Source organism: Cebus imitator, unplaced genomic scaffold (assembly GCF_001604975.1).
Source record: "Cebus imitator isolate Cc_AM_T3 unplaced genomic scaffold, Cebus_imitator-1.0 Scaffold113, whole genome shotgun sequence".
Taxonomy (NCBI): Eukaryota; Metazoa; Chordata; class Mammalia; order Primates; family Cebidae; genus Cebus; species Cebus imitator.
Window position 1 is genome coordinate 6228974 of NW_016107428.1, and position 20156 is coordinate 6249129.

General features: G+C 35.8%; 1 protein-coding gene across 1 annotated transcript in view; it reads right to left on the minus strand.

Annotated features, from left to right (window-relative positions):
• The window catches only part of DNAH7 (dynein axonemal heavy chain 7), a 344809-nt gene that overhangs the window by 108244 nt on the left and 216409 nt on the right, over nt 1-20156 (minus strand). The window contains exons 35-42 of the mRNA XM_017538741.2: nt 19534-19758; nt 16717-16914; nt 11443-11598; nt 10600-10768; nt 8732-8858; nt 7152-7371; nt 4898-5770; nt 2440-2669 (exon numbers count right to left, since the gene is read on the minus strand). Coding sequence (XP_017394230.1) covers nt 2440-2669; nt 4898-5770; nt 7152-7371; nt 8732-8858; nt 10600-10768; nt 11443-11598; nt 16717-16914; nt 19534-19758 — 2198 coding nt within the window. The remainder of the gene's footprint in view (nt 1-2439; nt 2670-4897; nt 5771-7151; nt 7372-8731; nt 8859-10599; nt 10769-11442; nt 11599-16716; nt 16915-19533; nt 19759-20156) is intronic.

Below are 20156 nucleotides of genomic sequence, written 5' to 3' on the forward strand. Positions count from 1 at the left end.
GGGGGTGGGGAGCTGGGGAGAGATAGCAAGGGGAGAGATGCCAGATGTAGGTGATGGGGAGGAAGGCAGCAAATCACACTGCCACGTGTGTACCTATGCAACAATCTTGCATGTTCTTCACTTGTACCCCAAAACCTAAAATGCAATAAAATAAATTAATGGAAAAAAATGCTATCTGCATTTATCTGCAAATACATATTTATTTCTCTATAGAGAAAAGTCTTATTTGTAATTTCATTTTAAAATACCTAATATATCATAATGTCTCCAAGTAAAAAATGGCATGGTTTTAAAAATCCCCTTCAAAAAACAGACTGCAGTAGTAGTGAGATGGAAAAGGTAACCTGGAGAACACTGAAAGGATTGTAATTTTTTCCAAAAAAAAATTTGTGAGAGCATGCCATGTTTTTGGCACATGTTGAATTCCCTCTGAGAGAGCAAAATATTTTATGGTAATGGGAACAGAGGGGACCAATTGTATGGCAGTCTATTGTCTGTGAGCTTGGTTTCAGTTGAAACCTCATACAACAAGCATGAAAAAGGTCCCATTCCTGCGAGCCTGGGACAGTTTCAATATTGTGGCTCATCCCATGTGATGCTTTGCTAGCTTAACCACAGATTTCCTGGCAGGTAACCTGAAAACTTGCTTCTAGGTTACAGCACTACCTGGCTATCAAGATGTGAAGAGTTTAGCTATCACAGGAAGAATAATCACAGGGTAGGAATTCTAGTTGTGGTAAAGGAGAAATTAATATCTATTTTTTTTTTTACTTTGCAAGGAATTTTGAAAAGAAAAACATTTGAAAAAGGAAAATTTGAAAGGCAAATAAGAATATTTGAAAATGTCTTAAAAACTGACTCTTTCAACCTGTAAGTTTGAACTTAACAACATTGTGACTTCAAAATTTATAACCAGTCTGTTTAAACTCTTCATATAAGTTTGTATCTCGTTTTTATAATCCTTCTTTTCGTTAGGGTAGCCTTACTATTGTGAGCGCACAATCAAACAAAAGCCATGAGCGACATCCAAAATTTAATCATTCTCTAAGAGCTTTTGATCTCCTGGATAAGAAAATATGAAAAAAGCAAGATGCCATTATGTTAAAGATCATAAGCTCTACACAGAAAGACAATTATGTTGAGAGCCAAAGAAATAATGAATTCCAGCCAAGTTATGCAGCAGTCACCGTGGGAGTTGCAGATTACATTAGGTAGTTGAAAAGTTCCTAATGGTATGATTCAAACACAGGGTTATAGACCACAGTGATGACAACAGGCCTGCTTGGGATGGCACAGCAATAGTCACTATGAATACAGATGAGGAGTGTCATATCCGTATCTAGGCAGATGCTGCCCAATATGAGAAAAGGTGCTTCAAAATGCTTGAGATAGTGGGTTAGCCACAGAAAGATTTAGAATTAACCATAGAAATACGTATAAAAATCAAACTCATAGTATTAATATTTTTATATTATCTGTGTATATTTGTTGTTTTATGTATTCTTTTCAATCTTTAAAAGAATTTGTTCAATTCATGGGTCAGGCTTGAGCTTCCAATATAAATCGTGTGACCAAGCAATAAATTTACATTTGAGTTTTTAAGTAGAAATCAGATTAATTTATAGATAATATTCAAACATTTAAAAGTACTTAAGGCTTATCATATGTATACATTTAAAATACTAGACTTATAAATTATTTAAGTATCTAGTAATGTTTGATTTGTTAAATCAGAACTTAAAAGGGAAATATAAATACTGCATTAAAAATTTTATCTAAACAAGCTTTTGAATGGAGCCATACAGTAATCCAGGGTCCCCTTTAAAGGTAACCACTAAAATTTTCCAAACTTCCTACTTTCTAGCTTAATGTTGTGATGTTTCTAAATTTTGTAGTATACATACATACTGAATTTCAATTTTTAGAACCAAGGAAATATTTGAATAAACTTTTATGCACACAAAAGTCACCCTCAAGAACATTAAAAAAAAAACGCACATTGACATTTTCTATAGCACATAAATTTACTCATGTTTATATTGATGTTTTCAAATGAGAGTTTATTAGAGAGTAGCTGTCCCTCCCTAGAGTCTCAGCTGTTCAGTATCCAAAGAAAGGGTTTAACTATTATCTAATCATTTATCAGAGAAACTCACTCTCTAGTAGTATTTACTCAATATTCAGAGTTCTGGTTGGAGTATCTTCATTCTTCCAAGAGTGATTGTGCATCTCCAATGTGCTAGGCAATGTGCCCGTACGAGAAGGATGAGGCCCCTCCCTATACTCAAAATGTTTGTGGATTAAATTATTTAAAGATGTAACAAAACTCAGAGTATATTTCTATAAAATAAACCCCTATTACATCATATTTATGTCATTTTTGCACTCACATTTTTAATTCTCTATAGCTTACTTAGAAATATGAAGTTTCATTTTTACCTTCTTTTCTTTTCTAACAATAATTTGAAGGTGGAGATTAATTCGAGGTAAGAGGTAGGAGTCACATAATTGTGTCTTTGAAGTTCAACAAAGAAAGATTTTGATAAATTGATAGTAGAAGTGTGGAAGCTTTTACACATGTCGATACAGCCATCTCGTATTTCCTCTGACATTTCAATTTCTTCCAGGAATCGTGAGGCAACTGCCTGGAGGGCATCTTCAGGCCATGACTAAATTTAAGACAAATGTTTAGCACTTTATTAAGATTACAAATCTGGATTTGTTACTACCGCAACCCTTTACAACATACAGATGTTGCGGGTAAGGGGAATAGTGTGGGTGAAGGGGAATAGTGTGACAGAATGGGAGAGACAATTTCATAAGGAAATTTCCCAAGGACTTGCATACTTAGGACAGGGAGCCAGTAGCTAGTTAGTGCATACAACATTCACTGTCTGTGGTTTGTTCTGAGTTAGAGAAATTATTCCTGAGTGCTGCAGGAGAAAGGAATGGCAGAGGAACTAAATTTCTGGAATTTCTACTTCTGTATGCATTTTACCAGTATTATCTCATTTAATTCTCCTGAGAATGATGTAGGCATCATTCTTGAAATAGCTTTCAAAGCCTTTCTCTTCTTTATCTACCTCAATCATCCCAATTCAAGCCTCCACTATCATCTGCCTGCAAGATTCCAATAGCATCCTAACTGCTTGCATTCTCCACAGAGCTACAAGAATGATTTTTTCAAAATACAAATTAGCTCATATTACATTCCCCAATTTATAACCATTCAAAGACTTCCCAGCATTCTTAAAGTAAAATCCAAACCAACTTGCCATTCTCCATCTGATTTGGCCCTTCCTGTATTTCTGACCTGTTATACCACTTTCCCCCACAGTTCCTATGCTCCTGTCACCCTGATTTTCTGCCACGCTCTCCTTTCTTCTGTCTAGCCGCTTGACTTCACTAGTTTATCCTCTGTGTCCACATCTCAGTACTGACATGATTTTGTCTTTCCAGTTTCCTCTTCAAACCCTTAATTTGTCCCTTATTTAAAAAGCATTTACCTGTAATCCCAGCACTTTGGGAGGCCGAGGAGGGCAGATCACCTAAGCTCAGGAGTTCAAGACCAGCCTGGCCAACAGGGTGATACCCTGTCTCTACTAAAAATACAAAAATTAGCCAAGTGTGGTGGCAGAAACCTTTAATCCCAGCTACTTGGGAGGCTAAGGCAGGGGAATCTCTTGAACCCAGGAGGCGGAGGTTGCAGTGAGCCAAGATTGTGCCCCTGCACTCCAGCCTGGGTGGCAAGATTGAGACTGCGTTTCAAAACAACAACAAAGCATTTACTCTCTATATGCTACCCTGTCTGATGAAATTATGTGTTGCTTATTTGTCTGTAGACAGGAAGCTGAAGGAGAGCAGAGATCTTATCTATTTCATTTGCTTCATCTCCAGCTTTTAGATTACGACATGCTACAAAGCAAAACAGAATTCAATAAATGTTTTGCATAAAATAATTAATTTTACCAGGAAGTGGAGGTACAAAGAGGTTCTATAAATTTTCTAAGGTCATAAATGCTTTTCTGTTAGATCCTACTCACAGGATCTTAGCCACAGCCCACAGATTTCTTACTACACTGGCACAGAATGCATTGTGACACACTGTTGAAGCTAGAAGGGAAAATTAAACTACTATTCACATCTAACTATTCTCCCTTTGCTGCTCCTCTTCCCCACCCCTCATGCCCACCCCACCATCCACTCGCTGCCTTTGTTGGCTCTGCTCTGTGCTTCCCAGTACTGAGGTCCACTACAAAAAACGTCACTCTGGCTTTCTTCCTTTTAACTTCTTTGGGTTTAGCTAAAAGAAAGAGATTGGGGTGTAGGGCGGGTATGGTAAAGAAGTGAGACATAGGGGTATTTGAATGCTCCCTTCCTTTCTAGCAGTAGCTGAGTTCTAGGTTTCTGGTTCCTGTTCCTGTTGGGCAGTCTTACATCCACAGCTCTAAGCTCTGAGTTCCAGTAACAGTCTTCCCTTCCTCTGCCCTTTTATCCCCGGGGATAGTAGCACCTCCTGCTACTGCTCCACTCTCCACTTCCAGAGTGTTCCAACATCCCCTCTTGGCCCCCTTAACCCTGCCTACACCTCTGTGAACAGTTCCTTCATTATGGTTTCTTCAGTGAAGGGTTCAAGCGTGCTCTGTGTTTGTCAGGACACACAAATTTATCATAACACTTCCTATAATATATTGAAGTTAGTGATCACATATACTCTTAATAAATACTTTTGTATTATGATGATTTCTTGAATTATAATTTGATAAAATACATTACAAATGATCAGAAGATTCTGCTAAACTACATTTTGGGGCGGTTGGGAGTCTATAAAATAAGTCACGATGAGGACAGAAATTCAACATTTCTAGAAGTCTATCTAAAATACACATGACGATACCTGAAACCAGTCAATGGTGCAGCAGTTAACAAGAGCAGGGAACTTCCTTAGACGATTCCGAAATGCATCTCCAATGGGACTCATGGCAAGGACCACATGCAGTTGGTTGCGGCAACGATCAATAAACATGTTGAAAAGGGCTATGGGGCTGCCATCTGTTTGCTTGGTTTTATCTCGCTGGCGATCTATGTGACGCATCTTATCACATATCTCTTGCTTCTCATCTAATGCAAAGAGATTTGGAATCTCCCCAGCATTTAGCAGATTATTGACATCTTCCAGAAATGACTCTTTTTTAATCTGAGTATCTGTAAACAGGAAGACACCCTGCATCTCACCTTCTGCACATTTCCTTAAGATCACTTTTAAATCTTCATGCCATTCAGTAATATCATACCCCTTAGAGATTTCAACTTGGAAAACTGAATAATCAGCCATGTGGGCAGCTAATCTGGTGACAGACTGTCTTCCACTCCCTCCAACCCCTACTAGGAGAGCATGGCTGCGAGGCTGCTTCAGGATCCTGGAAATTCTGCTGATGTGCTCTACAGCAAATCGAAACAAGACGAGGTTCATGGGTTTTTTGCTTATATTGTTGTATTCTTCTAGGTGAATTTCTACTATCATTCGAAGATTATCCACATCTGTGACTTCTCTGTAGTTGGTATCCTCCCTCTTGGGATCATGGAAATCACAAAACATTAAGCTGCGTAAGTCATCTTCTTCCACTATTCCATCATTATCAAAATCCAAACGTTGAAAAAGCTCATGAAAATCTTCATGCATGTAGTTTTTCAAAATTTCTTGAATATAGTTGATGAGCCAGCTTCTGTCTGCATTGTCCAGAAGGCGGTCATAATATACTCGAAGGACCTGTATAATAATTAAAAAGCAGCTTTAGGAACTGACTTTCTTCTGATTTTTTAAAAAAGTTATTATTTCTGTGCTAATATCGACTAATAAAAAATATTCTTAGAAAATTTCTGTGGGTTTTATTGAAAGTTTATCCAAATAATCAGGACGCATTTATAATAATGTTGTTTTAAATGTTAATTTTGACCATATATTTAGAATAATAAGGTTATATTCAGTTACTAATCAATGAAAGGTAATTTTGGGGGTGGGAGCTGAAGTAGATGTAGAGATGCTAAGAGAATTAAGGCCTTGAGAAGGTAGTGACTGTCTTTGCTGGTCGCTCAGATGGGGATAGCAGAGCTGGGCACCAGTATCCAGCGATTCCCAACTCCTTTCCAGTGATGTTTCCTTTTTCTAAGATAGATAATATTTTGAAAGTTATTGACAAATCAATAATTTTTTTTTCCAAAAAGCACATTTTCTAGAAAAGGAAATGTCTTGGGTAGAGGGAGAGTTGTTTGGGATATGTGTTAATTATTTTTATTTTAGGTCATTACAAAGAACAATCTATCAAAATAAATCTCTGGTTATATGCACATGTTATGGGATTGCAAGAAACAGTCAGGCTTGCTACATGTAACAACTGCTTTCTTAAAGCAGTGTAAGTGTCCCAGGGGTATGGTCTATTTTGGACTGAATTATGTCCCCCCAAAATTCTTATGTTAAAGCCCTAACTCTCAATGTGACTGAATTTGGGAATAGGACCTTTAAGGAGGCACTTAGGGTTGAACGAGGTCATAAGGGTAGGGCCCTAAAACTATAGGATAGTGTCCTTGTAAGAAGAGGAAGAGGCACTAAAGTGTGTGCGTTCTCTCTCTCTCTCTCTGGTTCTTGTTCCTGTTGGGCAGCCCTTATATGCACAGAGGAAGGGCCATGTGAGGACACAGAGACAAGGTGGCTTTAGCAAGCCAGCATGAGAAAATAAATTTCTTTTGTTTAAGCCACTACATTTGTGCAGTAATACTACACAAATAAGTAATGCAGAAAAAAAATCCCACATTCATTTCTTATAAAAACAACTCCTTAAAAAGTGTTCCATTTCAAACGTATTTGAAGTCAAACTAATAAGGATTAAACTACTTAAGGGAAACTGGCTTAAAGTGATACCTACTATGAAATAGCCTATAAATCAACAGAAATTCCTAAATCTGAATATGGGAGATAAAGCATTTTCAACATCATAAAACATTTTAAATATTTTTCTTGAACACTGATCTTCAAAATGCCAAATAACTGAATACATTTCAGCAATACAAATCGCAGAATATTTCCTTTTATCCAGTTGGTGGCATGGTAAATCTTTCTCACATAATCCCATTTCAGTAACAGGAAAATTTACCTCATGAACCCAAAGACGTTTAATTGCTTCTGTGGTTTCTGTTGTTTCTGGTCTTGACAAACACACACCTTGAATGACACGGGAGAAATCACGGAGGTTGAACAAGTAGTGAGATTTAGCTGGAGTAGGCAAGAGATTCTTCATTGCGTCTTTATACAGAGTCATTGTGCCATTTACGATTTGTGTGGTCAAATCTAGAAATTCATCTGGAAATTTATAACTTAAAAATTTTTTAAATAAAAAGAAAGGAAAATGTTAGCAATTATAAAATTATGACACATAAAGGATATTTAGCAGGACCAACAAAAAATTTTATTTTTGATTAAATCAATTTCATTTATAAAATTACCATACCTTATTACAATAATAATAGATTTTTACTCCTTTTAAAGCTACTTTCCATTTACTATTTTATGGTATGTCCAAAATAACCCTGTGAAATGAGCAGGGCCCAGTTTAATGGACTTAAAACCACTTAAGTGAACAGAATAGACAGCCAAGGAACCCAGATTATGTAATCCCAAATCCACCAGACAAGCATTTCCCAACCTCTTTCACCCCAACATTCTCAACTGCATATCAATATAATCCATAAGGAACACTGGTGAAACAGGTATTTTCAGAGGAAAAAAAAGGAGGAAAATAAAATATATAAAATAAGGAAAAGAGAAAAAAGGAAAGTAAAACAGTGAACCAAGACAAAGTGCATGATTAGGGTATAAAGGACATAGAGAAGTAATTTAGAAAGACTACCTATATTTAACTTCTGGTTTGTCAAGGAACCAGCTGTCTACTCCATCATCACTGGATAAGGCAAGGAACTACAATTTCTTGAGAATGGGCATGGGGACACTGGCAGACTTCCCCTGCCCAGCCTAGTTTGGCTTCCGGATATCTCTGCATCTTGTGGAGTAGCAGAATCTCTACAGTTAGGCAGCGCCAAGACAATACTTCTCAGACTTGGACATGAATATCCCTGCAGGACTCAAGAGTTCTACTAGAGGGTATCAAAGTCACTGCACAAACCTAATAAATCTTTCCAGCAGTAATTGAATTCAGTGGTGAAAACTCAAAATAATAATTCAAACATGAACATATGATATAGCAGAATGGTCAGGCTTCTTTGTGTTATGCTCCCACACTGGGACGTAGGAGGAACAGAGGTAAATCATGTTGTCTATTACCTTTTCCTTATCTAGGAATGCTTTTGTTCTTTGAAATATGCTATTTAATATTGGTATGTTTCTAAAATATTTTATACTGTCAGGCCTCCATGTGCAAGCCTGGACCCAAAAGTCTGAAGTCCTGCCTGCCTTGGCTAATCACCACCCCCGTCCCACTGTAACTGATCTTACTCCATAACACCCCTGCCCCCTCCCCAAAGGATTTATCCCAACGTATAAAACCAACTCTTATCCCACCGCCCTTCACTGATGCCCTTTTTGGCCTCAGCCCACCTGCACCCAGGTGAATAAACAGCCATGTTGCTCATATAAAGCTTGTTTGGGGGGGGCCTCTTCATTCAAAGCCTGCATTTTAACATATACCTCCTAAAAAAACACAAATTTTTCATTACTTACCAGATTTTTAAATGCCAAGTTAAGATTCTGGAGAAGATTGTAAACATGGATTTGTCACTAAACTCATTGATTGTTATAATATTGAAATGTCGCATGTATCGAGGAGTTACTGGATTTCGACCACCACCTAAACATTAAAAACTGTAAATCTTAATAATGTTACTAGTATATACAAGAGTATTTTCTCAAATATTTTATAGTTTAAAGTAACTTAAAAGATGGACAAATTCATGGCACACAAAGTTAAGAGTAATCAATTGCTTGGATAACCCTGACATCAAAACTATTTTTCCCTCAAACCCAAGGTGTTACTTTTCTAGGTGAATTAACTGAATGAGTTCAACTAATTAGACATAATCTTGGGTCAAATCTATATTACTAAGGGAAATCAGACCAGGCAGAAAAAGCCATAGGCAACGGTCTCCATAGTTTACAGCCTAAAGCAATGAATAGTAAACATCCTTAATGCAATATTAAGAGGTAATATTACACAATACTAATGTAATCCTGGTGAATCTGACTGACCAAAGTTTAGGGTACTTCCCATAGGCTGGGATTCAGCACAACTATGACATAGAGCCAAATTCTTGTCCCACATTTTGAAATGAATTTGCTCAAAACTAGTCTATATGAACGTTCAGAAATTGTGGTAGTTTTAGAAAATAGAAATAGGGTTCAAAAGGAAAAAGATACCTCATCGTTTTAGTATACTCTTCTTTCCAATGCCTGAGGAGGCAGGGAACAATGGACATGTGAGTATAAATGCCTGGCTTGGGGTGGTGTGGGAGAAAGAAAGTGGAACTGAACTCTGAGACCCAGGAGCAACATGGTCTTTTATTTAATAAATGAAACAAAACAAACAACAACAACAAAAAACAGTCTGAGCATAATAACAAGCCTCCAAGCCCCTGACTCCACAAAACATAAAAACAAAGTAAGCCAGGCCTGGTGGTGCATGCCTGTGGTCCTAGCTGCTCAGGAGGCTGAGGTGGGAGGATCACTTGAGCTGAGGAGTTTGAGGCTGCAGTGGGCTATGATTGCACCACTGCACCCACCTAAGCAAGACAGAGTGAGACCCTGTCTCAAAAACAAACAAACAAAGTGTTCAAGACAGTCCAGGAAGTGTGCTGAGAGCAATTACTGACTCAGAGCAAACTGTATTACATACAGGTCAGATAAAGGTCAGAATTAGGGAGCAAATACGAGAGAGATTCCCTGAAGTGGTATATCAATGCAAGCAATTTTTAAAAAAAAGACATACTGGCTTGAGGTCAGGAAGAAAACAGTTAAAGATGTCTCATTAAAGCAAGCCATTTTAGACATCACAGCATTAAAAGCAAATTTCCTCTACATAGAGATTTCTTAGAGTATAAAATTCTCTTGGAAAATGTAAAGGATCTTTTGGCCATTTCCTACTTAAATTCTTCTCAGTAGCTTGTTTAAATCCAGAGACTGACTTGAATGGAACTTGATTGGGGTTGATTTCTGAAGCAGGGACCATTCTGCACAGTTGAAGATTAAGGAATGACACAGAGGAAGATGAGCTGCCCCAGGAGGATGTGAGTTTTCAGAAGACAGAAACAGGAAATGGGGGGCAAACTTCCAGAAGGTAGGAGATAAAAGGATTTGGAAGAGTTTCAGAAGATGGGAGAAAAAAGGATTTGGAAGAGTTGGTGGGTGTATAGCCCATCCAAGATCACCCACTTTATAGAGTTGCCCATGTAATGCATTCTGTTAGATCACAGTAGATACACATAGAAAACATACACACAAAACATTGAATGCAAAAGTGTTCTTTTCCAGTTAGTTCTTTAGCTATAGCCAGAGTGATTTTTCTGTCTTAATAATCACAAACTCAGGAAATGTACCTGGAGGTCCCATAGCACACATGATCTGGATGTCCACTAGTTTAATCATGGAACAATCTTTTAGGTCATACCAGTTCCAGTGATCTAACCACTGTCTAAGTAACTCAATGGGAGGTTGAGCGCCATATACCTCCCGAGCAGGCATATTGACATCATCTACAAAGACAACCTGAGAATGAGAAGAGAAGTACAGAAAATAATAACATCTCAACATAGAGTCCTATTGTGTAAACAATATGGAGGCAAATACTTAGCTATCTACTTGCAGAGGACATATGGGGAAGTGATGTTTCTTTTCTAAACAAGAATATCCTCAGCTTCCATGCTTTTAGCATTCATATTCTTCAAGAAATATGGAGACATTCTCATTGCCAATATTTGTAGCTCAGGACTTATTAATCCTTTCATACAATTTGTTTCTCAATAAATCACGTATTTTTTCCTTATACCACACATTTCTGTTCATGAAAATAGATGAGAAAGGTGAGAACAGTGTTCTTTGTGGAGGAACACAGGTAAATCCATTGATAGCTGGTTGCTGAAGGTCTACAATAGCAAGCAGCAAAGGCTGCTAAGTAAAATTATTAGTGAAAGAATCAGGAAGGTAGATGATTTCTCGATGAATATTCTACCTTCAACTCAAAGGGCAACTCCTTGTTTTAAACATCAAGCTGTCTAGTGCACATACAAATATAACTATACTTCTGGGAAAACTTTTTAATCTGAATTTGTGACACAAAATAACCTATAGAAAAAGATGTCTATCCCTAGGATATTTGGTTTCCTTGTTCTGACTGCAGCAATATATATGAATAGGCCCAGTGCTATACAAAGAGTCATTACCATTCTCTTGCCCAAAGGAGGACCAAAAACTCCCTTTCTTCTCTTGTCCAATTTTGACATGATAATATTCTGAGTTTGAGCTGCTGTAGTTTGTGCCGAGAAGTTAATCAGCAGAGGTTTGTAGATTTCCTTATTTAGTTGATTTAAAAGAAAATTCTATGTAACAAAATAATAAAATGAGTCATAGTTGAAATTATGTTTTGACATTTCAGAATAAACACTAAGCATCATTACTGACAGACCCAAATTTAACCTTAAGTGTCATAATATTGTACAAATTGATGGAATCAGTAGGAATAACAGTTACCATGCCAATGGAGTGTCTCTATGTGTCCACCCTCTTGCATGTGCCTTCTCTGGTTTTCATAGCCACTGGGGAGTACACATTCCTCCTTAACTTGGAGTCACAGAGACTCAGAGGTTAGGAAACTTGCCTAGTTTGTCCAAGATGGGCAAGAATTCAGACTGCCGTTTGTCTCTCTCCACATCAATATTCTTTTTCATATATCCTATTATCTTTCCACTTACATATGAAGCTATTTTCTGTAAGTTAAAAAGCTTAAAAACATAACTGTATTTTCAAAATGGAATTCACTAGGAAGCAGGTGGAATTACAATGGTTCTTAATCAAGATGTATGCCAGGAACAGGACATATCAGAATTCCCTCAGGAGCTCTTCAAAATAAAATTGCCTCTCCCCACTCCTTCTTCCCCTTCTCTCCCTTAAGAGTTCTGTGTAGGGCACAATCCCTTGTCAATGAAGGGCCAATTTATTAGAAAAGTCTTAAGTAAATCACATATTTTCTTAATGAACACTAGTATCTATCACATACACATATGAATAAAGGAAGGGAAATGGTGAAGTTTTTTGCCCGTTCTAAACTTCACTTGCATTAAGTGCTTGCAGCATTCAACTTTATAATTTAGATACGAAATTACAACCCAAAGTATCAAGTGGTAAAACACCTCAGGCAAGTCCTCTTTTCATGTTGTGATTACATACTAAATATTACCATAATTTAAGCAAATGAAAATTTTGAAACCATACTTTAAAATATTAATCTATTCATCAAGTCAACACGTATTTTAAAAAGAACTTATGATGTTCTCATTAATGACTACATTCAGCACACATGACAGGAGTACCGGCAGGCAGAACAAATAGAGAAAATAAGGAAGAAGGAGGGTGACAAGCTGGTCAGAGATTCTGGAGGAAGGTTTTCACTCCTCCCATCAGCCCAGCAGGAGCTACCTTTTTAAATTTAAAATTGTTTTTCTTTTCACAGAATGAGCACGTTCTAAAATGGAAGTTCTTTTTTTCTTTTTTTTTTTATTGTACTTTAGGTTCTGGGGTACATGAGCAGATCATGCAGGATTGTTGCATAGGCACACACATGGCAATGTGGTTGGCTACCTCCATCCCCACCCTCCCCTCCCCATCACCTACATCTGGCATTTGTACCTATGTTATCCCTCAGCGACCTCCCCACCCCACAGCTGACCCTACCTTGGCCCCCCACCAACAGACACCAGTTTGAATAGCAAAAACTGGGAATGGGGAAGTTTAGAATAAAAGTAGGAATATGTTTTTGTGACTATTATGATTAAAATGTCTTTTATAATTTTATGATTATAATGTAAGTGACAGATTATTTTAAGAGGAATAATAGTTTGAAAACAAGTTATTCTATGTATTTAAGGAAACAACTCCCTATTCTGAGCAACTATAAGAAAGAAAAGATGTGTCTGAGTAAAACAAATTTATATAATTTGTTAAAAATTATTGCTTAAGACTCTAAAAAATTATTTCACTTTGCTTGCCTACATGATATACAATGTAGATACTGTATTATACTATATTTTTATTCAGCTAACAATGGCAGTAATATGGCAGAAACATGGTAGGTAATCAATAAATTTTTGTTGGATTAATGGAAGAACTAAATGAAACAAGAATGAAAATAAGGGGTGGGTATGGTGGCTCCAGCCTGTAATTCCAGCACTTTGGGGGGTCAAGTCAGGAGAATTGCTTGAGCTCAGGAGTTGGGGATCAGCCTGGGCCACATAGTCAGATCCCATTTCTACAAAAAAAAAAAAAAAAAATAGCTGGGAGTGGTGGTGCATTCCTGTAGTCCCAGCTACTTGGGAGGTTGAAGTGAGGAGATCACTTGAGCCCAGGAAGCCAAGGCTGGAGTGAGCTGTGATTGTGCTACTGCATTCCAGCCTAGGGGACAGAGCAAGACCCTGTCTCTCAAAAAATAAAAGAATGAAAATAGGAATGGAACACATACATAAGCCGTGGCATGAACAGTTTGGCAGTGGGCATTGAGACCATCTAAAAGCAGAAATAAATCTAACCATAATAAATATAAATAGTTCTAAAAACAAAATTCAAATGTAATTAATATAAAAATTCTAAAAGAGTTGCTGCATAATATTAAAAATAATTTGGCAAAAATAAACTGAGGTTTTAAAACATCTCTGTCTTACCAGAAGATGGTGAAAGGTACAGGAGACAAACAGCAATACTTCACTCTTCCTAGCTAACTGGGTAGGGGAAGGAGGTCCATGGATACTGTTACTCATAGTATTGATAACTTAAAAATGAATTTAAAAAAAAATTATAGACCAGAAAAATTCTTAGTGTTTTAAAATAGATTAACACTAGAAGAATTTTAAATAGTTTTCATATACTTCTAAATCAATAGGAAGAAGAAATATTATAAACATATCATCATAACAGAAATTAAAAATTTTTAAAGCACATAAGCTAAACAGAAAATGTGAATACAAAAGTATGACTCATTATGACAATTTATGTATCTGAGATCAATGTCCTTATTGAAAAAGGAAAAAGGGCTCAGATTGACACAAATACAAAATGCAGCGACACGCTGAGTCTAAGTAATCAAGAAATACTTAAAGTGAAAAGAACAAGCAAAAATAGATCATGTAAATGGAAAAAAAAAAGAAAGCAAAAGAAAAGTAACTAAAGAGGACCATTAATAGAGTATTGTTCTGTATATTGCTTATGTCATATATAGAAATAAAATGTGCAAATCAGACCATTATTAGAATGTTGCTCTAATTCCAGAAGTGTATAGGTGATTTAAAAATTCTAAATAGTACATTTTCACTTTTTATCATGATGCCTTAAAAATTATATCAACAAAATTTATGGTTTTATAAGCTATCATCAGATAAGCCTTATTCTTCAGTTTAAATGAATACCTCTCATAATACTCCCACAGATAAAATTTTACTTGGTCAACTGAAAGATGAGTATTTTTGATGTTTACATTTAACACTCAAAATTAAGTACATACTTACAAAAATTACTTGTTTCTTTTTTCAATTTAATGATCAAATTATATGTGTTGATTAAAATTATTCTATAAAACCTTTGTATTTATGTGAAAGGGAAAATACTTATTTGCCAACAGAGATTACTTTTAAATGAGAAACAACCATAATACTAAATATTGTATTTTTAACAATCATTTTAATCTAAGCTCTCAACAATGTAAATTGTATGAAATTATAGAGTCCTTCCAACAACTATCAAGATACTAAAACTCCCTCGACAGATTTGCTGTCAACCAGTGTCTTCAGTAAATTTTTTTTGTTGTATTGCTTTAACTTACATTTTTAGGTAATATTTAATACTACTTATTTTTTCAAAGTTTATTTAAAATATAAAGACGTATAATAATTTGAAGAGAAAATCACTTTAAATTATAAATTTTATATTTCCTTCTTTCAACCAGATGAAATATAGGTACAAAGTTTTATTAAGCAGTTTATATAAATAAATCCTCAATGAAATTACTTTAGGGAAATTAAAATTATGTAATGTTGTCTCAAAGTAATATTTTCTTTCCCAGAAGAACAAATTTTGGAGACTTCAGCCTTCTATTTATATTATTTACAATGTAACTAACTCTTAATTAATTGAGGTAATGAACTCCCCCTGAAGGGCATGGTGGACAATAACCTTTCTGAGGAACAACTTAATATTCATCAAAAAATCAACAATTCCATTTCCAGGAATCTTAGAAAATTTTCCTAAACAAACAGAGATAAGAACAAAGATTTCACTACAAAATCATTCATTGCAATCTTATTTCTAAAGCAAACTGTTAGAAAAATTAGGGATTTGAATCAATTATCATAAAATTATAGAATCGAATACTATATCCTTAAAACAATCTTGTAGAAAAATAAATGTAAAAGATATTTACAATATTCATTTTTAAAAGAAAATTACAAAGTTATGTTCCTCAGTGTGTGGAAAGGAATGTTTTTATGTCTAGGCACTTTATTCCTGGGCTGAATTTGATGAAGGTACAAATGACAAAGGCTTGTATTTTCTTCTAACTACTGCCTTCAATCACGTTGTCTCTATTCCCTTACCCATGGTGATATCTTAGATAAATCAGCTTTCTGTACACTTTGAGTATTTTTGTTTTTTTTTTTTAAGCCAGGCCAAAAATACTCCTTGATTTAAATTCTCAGTGAAAATGTATCTCTCCCGCCTCTTGGATACTCCCATACATTCAAGCATTTAGTTTATGAGAGCTGTCATTCCAATCCTTTATGAAAGAGATTATTCAATCAATACTAGGATGGCTATGTAACTATATTGCCAAATACATTTCAGAAAGATTATAAGATGTAATGTTAAAGTCAATAAAGAACAAGAAACAGGTACGGTGGGGAATGTGAATTAACTGGGAACCTACAATGAAAGAGGGTCTGTCAAAAGACACCTTCATTCTCCTCCACAGGCTGTGTAAAGCTTCTGAGACTGTGGCATTTTCTATTACAGCGGCTAGCATATTATCTTCACTAACAGACAACAATTCCAGACATCATTAAGGAAAATCAGTCTTGTTACTACACAATAATCCTTCAGATATAAAATAACTTAGAAAGCATCAAGTGTAACTAAAACACACTTTCAAGAGATACGAAATTCTCATGTGGAACAAGCAATTCTTATTAAAATACTAAAATAAATGGGACAAAAATTTAGTGATATAAAATGCCATCATATCATTAATCAATTTTCTAAAACAAATAGACAATTATCGCTTCTTGGCCTTTTGGCCAAAATCAAAAATAAAATAAGTAGGCAATTTTTCAAAAATTCTCTGTGGTTGAAACATCAAAGTACTTGAGTATTTTTAAAAAATTATTTGTCTACTATTTCAAAAACTAATGTTCCTAGGAAGATTATGCACAGTTTAATATGTATATTTCTGCAATACTTACAATAATGTAAACACTCTTCCCAGTTCCCGTTGGTCCTACAAATATTGAAGGCTTTTGATGAGTGGTCAGCAATTCCATTAATGCAGAGTATCGAATTGTGTCCAGAGTTGGCACAATGATTTCATTAAAAAATACGTCTTTAGGAATTGGAGGAGCGTCTTTCAATTTCTTTATCCATGGTTCCCATTTTCCTATTCCCTATTTAAAATAAACAACCAAGTAATGAATGTTATAAAATACTTTTAAAAGCTCTATACTTTTGTGCTATTGTAGAAAAGGCTAAGACCAACAAACCCTGATAAATATACATTTGTTTTATCCTTTAAGACACGTAACACTCAGTTTGAAGGTTAGATTGTATGTGTAAATTAAGGAGAAACTAGCTTTTACACAAATACAAATGAAATGGCAATGCTGTGGGTTTCTGATGCTCTGAAACCACTGCTTTCACCTACCCAATGATCAATTATTGTGGCCAAATGTTAGATTATTCAATGGTATTGAGAAAATTAAACTAACCAATGGACTAAAGAGTAAATAATTTTACAATATAGATTTTTTTCTCCCTAGAAGATAAGCCGCATATTGCTTGCCTTTTATAACAGTATTGATAACGTTAGCTTATCAATGCAGGCAAGATTTCTTTCTAAAAATGTATAGTAAAAAATATATAAAATTTATCCTTAACCATTTTTTTTTTTTTTTTTTTTTTTGAGACAGAGTTTCACTCTTGTTACCCAGGCTGGAGTGCAATGGCGCGATCTCGGCTCACCGCAACCTCCGCCTCCCGGGTTCAGGCAATTCTCCTGCCTCAGCCTCCCGAGCAGCTGGGACTACAGGCATGTGCCACCATGCCCAGCTAATTTTTTGTATGTTTAGTAGAGACGGGGTTTCACCATGTTGACCAGGATGGTCTCGATCTCTTGACCTCGTGATCCACCCGCCTCGGCCTCCCAAAGTGCTGGGATTACAGGCTTGAGCCACCGCGCCCGGCCTATCCTTAACCATTTTTTAAGTGCATAGTTCAGTAGTGTTAACTATATTCACATTGCTGTGTAACGGATCTCTAGAACAGGAAAGATTTCTTAATATGAGACTATTATGAGTTAACATTATGCCATATTTTTACATCCAATTAGCTTGTGAACTAAAATTTTAATTTGCTATGACAGTGTTTATAACAAAAACATTCAAGAATATCATGTTAACTCTCACTTCTTAGAAAAACACAACCACCCTTCTTAGAGAATAAAATCTAAATTCCTGGTCATTCAAAGTACATCAGAATTCAGACCCATCTATGCTTCACAACCAGGCCTCACTGATGCACCTGTTGGTCCCCCTGCTTCCCTGGGTCCCTGAGCTTTGATGCATGGCACTCCTTGGGCCAGAATGGCACATGGCTGTAATCTGAAGAGGTTGTGAACTCACAGAGGGATGCACTGTGCTTTACTCATTCTTGTATCTTCAGGTACAAGACTGTGCAGAGAGCCGTGATTTTTTTCTAGGGTATTAAATTCAGTCTGAAAATTGTATTATAAAGAAGTATTTCTAGAATCAATAAAGAAAATAATGCCTTTCCAAGTTCTTGATAATCTTTTCAAACGTGTCTTTAGATACTGTATAGGAAAGGAATCATTAAGAATCAGAAAACCTGAAATGTACCATTATTTAGAGGTTGTATGATCCTGAGACAATCGCATAAAATCTCTGAGCCCCATTTCCTCAACAGCAAAACTTGCAAAATAATTCTACCCTTCCCACTTCACCAAAGTGTTGGAAAATAAAATAGAAATAATTGCAGAAAGCTTAATAAACTTTACCCTGAAAATGTAGGGTATTATTAATAATTTGAAATAAAATTAAATTAACAAAAGTAAAAATATTATATCTGTGTTGGGCAGAGTGATAATATCTGTGTTGGGCACAGTCACCCCTTCTGGTATGAGTCAGCAATACATTGCAAGAACCATAAAAATTCAAAAAGCAATACAGTAATGCCTTTTCTAGAAATTTATCTTAAGGATATAATCAGATATGTACCCAATGACTTGTATCCAAGAATATTTACCAAGGTAGTATTTATAAAAGTGAGAACCTTAAAACAACCAAAAACAGTCCAATGTCCGAGGGTAGGAAATTATGACTAAATCATAGTCCATTCATATGGTAGGGAGACTTTAGAAAGCAAGTTTACTGAAGAAACATTAGTGAAACAGCAAGTTGTTCTCATTAAGAAAAAGGAAGGACATAAAGCTGCCCACTGGGAACGTTGTATGATCCCAATTTTACTTAAATCTGTATATATTTAAATAATATGTATTCCTAAACTTGGTCCTCAGTACAATACTTGTGGAAGTTGTTATACAAAAACAGCCCCCACCCAAGTTTTATTTTCCAATCCGTTTGGGAAGCACTGAATTAAGATTACACCACCTGGGTTCCTACAGGACTTCTTAGTGCCTAGTATACCAACATGCACTGTGAATCTCTAAGAGCTGTCCTTAAACAGTATATGCCTGGTGTGATTCTATTTAATGAGTGCAGTTGGTCCATCCGATATTATTATCTCATAGTACCATTGGGAAGAACTATGTTCGGAGAACACAGACCATGGCTATACAGAAAGAGTGACTTTACTAGGACTCAAACCTAGAGCTGTCTGACTTCAATCCAGTAGTACACCTTCCTCTAATCTATGCTGTCTCTTAAGGTAAACAGCGATGATGAAGGTGGCCACAGAGCCATCATATGCTGGGTATTGGAGAGGGGACTCTGCCAGGCTGGCAGTTGCAAATCTTGCTTCAGAACTCTTACCTCAGTGACAAATTGATAATCATAAATTGTTCCTTTTTCAGGAAATGGGACAGTTAGCGTCTTTGAGGATGTTTGTTCAGTACCACTCTGTAATTTAAACCTATTTCGAGTTAGATCTGAAATCGGACCTTCCATAAGTTCTCGAAGAATCTTATTAAATTTCAACCGATCATCATCTGTACAAGAAGCACCAACGGACCAGATCAATGAAAACAGAAAAATGCCCTGCGATGGAGAGATGAGAAGATTAAGAACAATTAAAGAGTAATTTTAATCTGTCCTTGAAGCTTACATATCAGATCAACCAGATTAGTAGCTCTGAAAGGAAACACATAAGCTCATGTATAATGGTAGGTCATCTCAGGATTTTGTATCATAAAAGTTTTTAAAAATCAAATTGCATGTCTTATAAAATCTTAGAGAAGATACTACAAAACAAAGTATACATTCTGGCCATATGAAATTTCAGAATGATTAGTAAATTGCATATTTTCAACACATGATAGCAGCTTGATATTAAAAGAAACTTAGAAATAACTTATTAAGGCATTACAGCACACTGTAATAAGGCAAATAACCTACATATTAATTTTATTTAAATTTTGATATGGTGGGTTTACTTT